The sequence below is a fragment of the Bidens hawaiensis genome, unplaced genomic scaffold (genome assembly GCF_021521415.1).
Source record: "Bidens hawaiensis isolate Kalapana, Puna unplaced genomic scaffold, B.hawaiensis_p1.1 tig00002507_1, whole genome shotgun sequence".
NCBI classification, from domain to species: Eukaryota; Viridiplantae; Streptophyta; class Magnoliopsida; order Asterales; family Asteraceae; genus Bidens; species Bidens hawaiensis.
Genome location: NW_027491137.1, coordinates 830880 through 840000, shown reverse-complemented (window position 1 = coordinate 840000; position 9121 = coordinate 830880). Strand labels below are relative to the sequence as shown.

The 9121-nt window shown below is 35.1% G+C and overlaps 1 protein-coding gene across 1 annotated transcript in view; it reads right to left on the bottom strand.

Moving 5' to 3' along the window:
• The window catches only part of LOC143619733 (beta-amyrin 28-monooxygenase-like), a 2883-nt gene extending 33 nt beyond the window's left edge, over nt 1–2850 (bottom strand). Inside the window, exons 1-3 of the mRNA XM_077091592.1 lie at nt 1902–2850; nt 527–714; nt 1–267 (exon numbers count right to left, since the gene is read on the bottom strand). The exon at nt 1–267 is cut by the window's left edge and continues 33 nt beyond it. Coding sequence (XP_076947707.1) covers nt 1–267; nt 527–714; nt 1902–2850 — 1404 coding nt within the window. The remainder of the gene's footprint in view (nt 268–526; nt 715–1901) is intronic.
• Nucleotides 2851–9121: the final 6271 nt, after the last annotated feature.

The window sequence follows — 9121 nt, the reverse complement described above, 5'->3', positions numbered from 1 at the left end:
TCCCATGGCAGGGAGAGGGAAAGGATTCGCAATAATTTTCTCCTCTGGAACTACTTTTTCCCATTTGAATTTTCTCACCAGATGATGCATAAACATGAGAATTTGTAATCGAGCATACTCCTTTCCAGGGCATATATGATGTCCTCCCCCAAACGGTATGAACGTATATGGTGCTGGTGCTTTGCCATCAAATCTTGATGGGTCAAACTTTTCCGGATCAGCAAAGTATTCAGGATTTTTGTGTGTTGAGACCGCACTCCAGTACAACTGTAAATATGTGTAAATGTTAGCCTAAAAAGAAAAAAAAGGGTTGGTTAAACGAATCCCTCTCCTAAGTTTTAAACATACCTATTTCCTTAAAACATTGAATCCAAAAAATGTTTATTTTGGTTTGTAATAATGTAGAAATATAATTTCTAACGTGACAAGCAAGCATAAGCATAGCATGTTTAACACATCAACTGAAACAAAATCTAAGTAAAATGGAGACAGCCTTGTTGACTAGGGGTTGAACACTTGAACTTACCTTCCAACCTTTGGGAATAGAGTAACCATTGTATACAAAATCGGTAACAGCTTCTCTGAAAGAAGCTTGGGTAGGTGGAACAAGTCTGAGCACTTCACATACTACATTCCATGAATACTTCATCTTCGAGATATCGTTCCAATTCAACAGTTCTCCCAATTCTTTAGAGTTTGCGATTTCCATTTGTTCTATATTAACAAAAGCTATTTTCAGTTCCCTTCTAGTCAATGAAGCGGGGCAATTGGCCCCAAGTGCGGCCCTTTGGTGATTTCTTAAACATGAAGTTATTTTCCCAAGATTGGTCTTTATATAAACATGTTTAAGTATTTGTAATAATTTTGTTACTCAAATTAAGAATACCTGGTTGTCGCATGTGGACGAACATATATATGTCAGTCTGGACCAAGGTTGCAAAAGTCGCTAGGCGGGCGGCCGACTGGGAAGTTGGGAGTACTCGACCTTAGTCGGTGCGTACTCGGCCTTAGTCGGAGAGTGCTCGGGGATGGCTCCCCGAGAACTCAGCCTAGGCGGGATTATTCAGGGATTACTCGTTGAGTACTCGGCGTCTAGGCGCAATTTTACAACCATGGTCTGAACCGAACCACGTTAAATTAATCCATGTGTTAGTTTACTCTTTTAATGTTCAATTCGTGTGTGTTTTAATCATGACACTTTTGATTATATTTTTTTATTTAAAAAGGGTACATATGATAAAAACCCAACATAATATTTTCTTTCACTTGTAAAAGTCGTTTAACAATTTTTTGCACATAAAAGCCAATATACATTCTATTATTTCTCGTAAAATCCTCAAACAATATTTGCATACTTTCTTCTTCTTCCTCTTCTTTTTTCATTTTTTTTTTAAATCGTAAAAGTACAACATGCTAAGTTTAAAAAAAAAGTATAATCTCTCTTAATTTTGATTGGATGATATCATGAAATTTTCTTTTTTTCCTTTCCTTTTCCTTTCTTTTTTTTTTATATATATTACATTATAATAGTGATATGCATTACTTATAGCTTTATCGATTAGGTTGTTGTTCACGTGATAATTAAATTATTATATTTGTTTAGTTATACTTTAATGCAGGCTTTATTATAAGACTCGAGCATTTTGAATTTCGAAATTGTTTATAAAGATTGAAAAGTTTGACACTGAATTTTATTAGAGCTTAAGGAAAATGAATTTCAAATTTTAATTTAAATTTGAAACTGTAACATAATTTTAGATGGAGATTATAAAAAGTATTATAAGAATAAGAGCATGTTTGGGATTGAGTTTGATTTTATAAGTGAAAGACAGATATCATTCAAAGATGGCATATTGCAACAAGCAGCTAGTTTTATTTTATAGGATAGGAAAATTTAGTACCTGTGTAGACTCCTTGATACACCTCCGGAAACTCAGCAAGATACTTAACAACGAATGCGCATACGGAGCTCATATTTTCGTGGCTGGCAACCACCATACCCATTATCTTGTTAGCAATGTTGCTTTCTGTCCATTTGTTGCCATCTTCGTCGGTAACCAGGAGCAGTTGCGACAACAGGTCCTGTATAGGTGCGCCTTTAGCATTAATCAGATCAGTCTTTCTTTGCTTTATTACAGCAGCCAGTTCTTTCCTAATAAATTTGGCTGCATTAATTCCTCCTCGGAACAGGGTTCCAGGAAGGTCTATGGGAAGCGAGAACATCCCACGAGCAACGCTTTTGAAAGGGACGGATAAGTGCTTGACTCGTTCAGGTTCGTCAATACTAAGGAACACTTTGCACGCAAGCCACAAAGTGAGGTTGCTAGTGAGTTCACAAGTCACCACTATCTCATTCTTGTCTTCCCATTCATTTTTAAAGTGTTTTTGTGTTACCAAGTCCATAACTGGAACATATCGATGAAGGGCTTCGGGCAACAAGAAGTTTGAAAGGGCCTTTTTCAACTTAATGTATTCGGTCTTCGGTATTTGGTTAATCTGGAAGATCTTGTCCAACGAAGACACACGCCATGCCCTTACAAGTTTATCTTCATTTGAGAACAAGAATTTGTTACCTGCAGACCCACAAAACACCACAACATCCTCTAGGATGAGAGAGGTTCGGAAGACCTGCGATGAGAATCTCGCCATGCGGTCGAAGATGAATCTTTCGGGGTGGCCATTTCTGGCAGCGGCCAGAAACTCGAGAGTTTCACCGATCACTAGCCACCCTTTTTTACCAGGTGGAAGTTTTCCTTTAACAGCCGCATTAGACTTGTAGAACGCCAAATGAAGTGCGAATGACACTACTACAAATAATAAAGATATCATAGAAGCATAGAAGATATCCATTGTGAGTTGAATTTGAGGGATTTAAGATGGAAAACTGTAGTAGTATATATAAGAAAAATGAAAATGTAAGGATGGGGCACGAAAGTAAGGTCATTTGTGTTGAACCCGGTATGCCCAAGACACATATTATTATTGATGTGACTAGTACGTCATGATCCAAGTTGGGTCATACCCAATAACAAGCTAGACAAACACCAATAATATTTGTTTATATATGATATGATCATAACAAATGAATATTCACACTTGAGTTATTTGGAAAGGGGTTTCCAAATAAAATGTACTTGTGAAATAAATAAATCATATGGGTGATTTATACTTTGAGAGAAAGCATTCCATATTGTTGTTTAAGATGGTTAAGTAACAATATATTAAGCATGTTACCTATAATGTGTTATTGATGTGTATGACACAATACAAGTTATATATAACACAATGTAAGTTATATTGCACAATGGAGGTAATATAACACAATATAAGTTGAATATATATATATGAAAAGTTACAAAAAATAATAAGAAGAAAGGTAAGAAGAGCCCCCCCCCCCTTCTCACACCCTTACCTTATTTTATTATTATAACCAAGTTAGTGGGTGCATGCCAGAGTTGTGATTGGATGCCTTGGGTGGTGCCTTTCATAACTCTCCCAACTCTCTCTAACAACACATGAGACTATTACACAAGACGTCAAAAATACTCTCCATCTCTTTAAATTCGGCCAAAGAACAAGGAACAAGAAGGAGAAGATTTCAAGTGTGAATCCTAGCTAATCAAGGTGTATTGTTGGAGGCTTGGGGTATGCAAGCTTGAGGACCTTCCCATTGAAGTTCTTGCCTTCGTATTTGGATCCGGGCTTGGGTTTTGCATGTGTAAAATTCGTTTTATACACTATAAATTAACAAGATTTGAAACTAATCCGCTTCGTTTTCATAAAATTGGGATTTTATGACTTTGATAATCTTGTTAAAACCCAACAATTTGTATTTTTATTGTTTTTTTTTTCATTTTAGTTATTTAAGAGTTGTTTTTATTTTCCACTTTGATAGTTAGGTTGGTAATGTACTTCTTTAGTTTTGATGATTTCACCAACCGGTCACCTGAGAGTGTTTGTCACTCAACATCAATATCCTTCAACATGAATGCTCATTAGCCTCCTCCAATGGCAGATAGATAAATTTTTGATACCAGGGACAAAAATGAAATTAGTCAAAACAGGTCGGGACAAAATATGTCCACTCAAAATATGTCGGCAACAAGTTGTAATTTTGATATAAGCGAACAATTTACAACATGAAAGTACAGAAAATTAAATATATAACATAAACAAGCAAAGGTAAAATAACTTTTAATAAATCTCAAACACTAAGATAGTATAAGATCATCACAAAGGGCTCCAAATTTACAAAAATTCTCTAGGTGGTGATGGTGGATGCTTCATTAGACCCAAAGATCATCCAACAATGGCATCAAGAGCCGCTTATACGGATACATGCTTCATTAGACCCAAAGATTTTCGGGTTTATGGTGGGGTTTTACCATATGGCAGAAAATTTTAGGGGTTTTGGTTACCTCATGGTTTTTCAAGGTTATACTTTACATGCATGTGGTAATCTTGAAAAACTAAGTCATTTGGATGATTAATTGTGTTGTTTGGACAAAACCCGAAACTTTCGGTTTTGTCAAGTTTGGCAGAAAGTTTCAAGGGGTAAAGGGGAACCATTTGGGTCTTGTGTTATTGCATATTTGGATATGTAATAAATGTTCATAACCTAGCCATGGCCTTATGTTTGGTTGAATGTTTGTGTTGTTATGTTTGTTCATTCAAATGGTTGTTTGTTCATTCGATATGGTTGTAATATTTATTTGGGTTTGTAATCTATTTATTCATTTCAATTGGTTTGTAATAATAAGTAGATTAGGTGCATTTCTTTTACTAGAAAAATGTATTAGGATATATTGTAAAAGAAGATGCAAGGAAGGAAGCCCAAATAAAATGGATGGAGACCACAACAATGGGGTGAATACTTGGAGCATTTGGATGCGGGATCAAGTGGGAGTTCACCGACACAAGCACATCTCCTTTTGGGTCCCTTAGGAAAGACTTTTTGACACACTTGTTTCGGTCAACAAGTGTAGTCAACATTAGGAGGCTATGGTTATGAACTTGTGGTTGTATGTTTTATGCTTGCATGGTTGATTTACTTTTGTTTGTGTTATTGCAATGTGGTTTGCTAACAATTTTAAATCAACTAGTATAAAATTGGTTCCTTAGAAATCGTTAGGTAATAAAATTGGTTTTATTAAAGGCTAATGATTTCATAATAAAATGGGTTTTATTAATAGGAACTTTGAAAATGGGTTTTTCAACTAAGTACCATACATTTGAATGCATGCAAATGAAAGGTACATAAAAGGTTTTCCAATCTAGAATTTTGAAAACTAAAATCCCTTTTATAAAATAAGTTGAACACCATCCTTTTATACGACACTCGAATCACTTGGGAACTCGGTGTGGGATAAAGGTCACCTAACCGCATTGGAGGAAACTTGTGAGTTTGAGGTGGGTTTACTATATTTGTGGGATAAAGGTCACCTAACCGCTTGTATGTGTAAACTCACATGTGTGTATAAGTAGGACGACTTAAATTAGAAACCATGTGAATAGAGTCATCGAAGCATGGTGTACAATGGTGTTGATGAGATTAAACATGCCGACTTAACATGAGATGTTTAACCGATCCCATAAAACTAGAAGTTGCAAAGGGTTGCAATCGTCAAACGTTGACTACCTTGTTAATTTAAATAGTAGGATAAAGGTCACCTAACTACTATTTGAATGTAACGTTGGGTTTTAGATTTTAATCATTAATTGTCTTGGAGAAAAAAAGGGTATTAACAATTAAAATTATTGACATCGAAAATACTAAAATTGAGCTTTGTTATATTTGTAGATGGCCACAATCAACAATCTACCTAACGTTATTATACCACCTGTTAATAACCTATCACTAAGATCTATTCTCGATAGGGATCGTCTAAACTATACCAACTTTATGGATTGGTATCGAAACTTGAGAATCGTTCTCAAGCAAGAAAAGAAATACTACATATTAGAGGATCCTATTCCCGATGAACCTAGCGTTGACGATGTCCAAGACCATAACGATTGGGTTAAGCACAATGAGGATTCGGTGCAAGTTTCTTGCCTCATGTTGGGAACTATGATCCCGAGATTCAAAAGGATTTTGCACTTCATGGGGCGTACGACATGATCACCCAACTTAAGGAAATGTTCCTTACACAAGCTAGGGTAGAACGCTTCGAAACGGTTCGAGTGCTTCATGCATGTCGTATGGAAGAAACCCAATCGGTCTCATCTTATGTACTTAAGATGAAAAGCCACATTGATCGTCTCGAGCGCCTTAATTGTCCCGTTTCAAAGAAGTTAGCCACGGATTTGATCCTAATGGGTTAACCAAGAAATTTGAGACATTTTTTATGAATTATAACATGAATGGGTGGGACAAGTATTGGACTCGGTATGCCCAAGACACATATTATGATTAATGTGGCTAGTATGTTATGATCCAAGTCGGGTCATACCCAATAACAAGCTAGACAAACACCGATTATATTTGTTTATATATGATATGATCATAAGTAAATAAATATTGACACTTATGTTATTTGGAAAGGGTTTCTAAATACAATGTACTTGTGAAATGAATAAATCATATGGATGATTTATATTTTGAGAGGGAACATTACATAATGTTATTTAAGATGGTTAAATAACAATATGTAACACTTATCAATTTGCACGTTGCTTGAAAAATGTTATGTTATAATTCTATGAAATGAAAATACATAACATAATAAGTTTTACATTTTAAAACTTGTTTCAAAAAAATATATATATAAATTGAAATGGGCATGAGGGTGTCCCCCCCCCCCCTCTCTTGCTCTATTCAATTTTTATATTATTATTTTCAAGTGAGTGGAGACATGCAAATGTTGTGATTGGCACTTTGGGTGATGCCTTTGAATGACAACAACATCTCTCTTTCATTTTTCATTACACATTTTTTTGCAAGTAATAAAAACACTCTCACTCTCTTCCTTTATCTTCCAATTTTGGCCAAAGGAAAAGAAGAACAAGGAGGTGTTTTGCAAGTGCTAAAATCCTAGCTAAAGATGTGTTGTTTGAGCTTGGGGTATACTAGCTTGAGGAACTACCTATTGAAGTTCTTGCCTACTTTTCACCATCTCCTTCATACTTCTTTGGTTTACTTGGAAGGTAGTTTAACATGCATGAACTTATAGTGACATGCATGTGTTTGATAGTATGTATTTCGTATTTGGATCCGGGTTTGGGTTTTTCATGTATAAAATTGGTTTTATTCACTATGAACTAACAAGATTTAAATCTTTTATCCGCTGCGTTTTTCATAAAATTGGAGTTTTATGACTTTGATAATCTTGTTAAAACCCAACAATGGCATCAAGAGCCGCTTATACGGATGCATGGTTCATTAAACCCGAAAATTTTCGGGTTTATGGTGGGGTTTTACCATATGGCCAAAAATTTTAGGGGTTTTGGTTACCCCATGGTTTTTCAAGGTTATGCTTTACATGCATGTGGTAATCTTGAAAAACTAAGTCATTTGGATGATTGATTGTGTTGTTTGGACAAAAACCCGAAACTTTCGGTTTGGGTGTTTTTTGGGCCGAAAGTTTGAGGGAAAAAGGGGAACCATATTGGTCTTGTATTATTGCACATTTGGATGTGTATTGGATGTTCATAACCTAGCCATGGCCTTGTGTTTAGTTGAATGATTGTGTTGATGTGTTTGTTCATTCAAGTGGTTGTTTGTTCATTCGATATGGTTGTAATATTTATTTGGGTTTGTAATCTATTTATTCATTCATTTGGTTTGTAATAATAAGTAGATTAGATGCATTTCTTTTACTAGAAAAATGTATTATGACATATTTTGTAAAAGAAGATGCAATGATAGAAGCCCAAATAAAGTGGAGACCACAACACGGGGGTGAACACTTGGAGCATTTGGATGCGGGATCAAGTGGGAGTTCACCGACACAAGATTATGTCCTTTCGGATCCCTTAGGAAAGACCTTTTTACACTTGTCTTCGGTCAACAAGTGTAGTCAACATTAGGAGGCTATGGTTATGAACTTGTGGTTGTATGTTTTATGCTTCTATGGTTGATTTTCTTTTGTTTGTGTTATTGCAATATGGTTTGCTAACTACTTAAAATCAACAACTAGCATAAAATTGGTTCCATAGAAATTGTTAGATAATAAAAATTGGTTTTATTAAAGTATAATGATTTCATAATAAAATGGGTTATATTAATAGGAATTTTGAAAATGGGTTTTTCAACTTAATACCATACATTTGAATGCATGCAAATGAAAGGTACATAAAAGGTTTTCCAATCTAGAATTTAGAAAAATAAAATCCCTTTTATAAAATAAGTCGAACACCATCCTTTTATACAACACTCGAATCACTTGGGAACTCGATATGGGATAAAGGTCACCTAACCATGTTGGAGGAAACTTGGGAGTTTGAGGTGGGTTTACCATATAAGTGGGATAAAGGTCACCTAACCACTTGTATATGTAAGTAGGACGACTTAAATTGGAAACCATGTGAATATGGTCACCGAAGCATGGTATACAATGGTGTTGATGGGATTAAACATGCCAACTAAACATAAGATGTTTAACCAATCCCATAAAACTAGAAGTTGCAAAGGGTTGCAATTGTCAAACATTGACTACCTTGTTAATTTAAATAGTAGGATAAATGTCACCTAACTACTATTTGAATGTAACGTTGGGTTCTAGATTTTAATCATTAATTGTCTAGGAGACATAAAGGGTATTAACGATTAAATTAATTATTGATATCAAAAATACTAAAATTGAGCTTTGTTATATTTGTAGATGGCCGCAATCAACAATCCACCTTTATTCACCCGTTAACAACCTATCACTAAGATCTATTCTCGATAAGGATCGTCTAAACTATACCAACTTTATGTGTAACACCCATTAACTCCGGTTTGAAGAACTAAAGCTTGTAGAGTATGTATAACTCTCGGGACTTAACCGACGTTTCTCGGAAGCCTTCACGTCATCGCGGTACGTTAAAGAACCTAACTATTCCTTCCATTTTGCCTTACACTTGAATCTAGAAGGACTAGAGTGTAATATCTTAAGTTATAACATAAAAAAAATAAAAA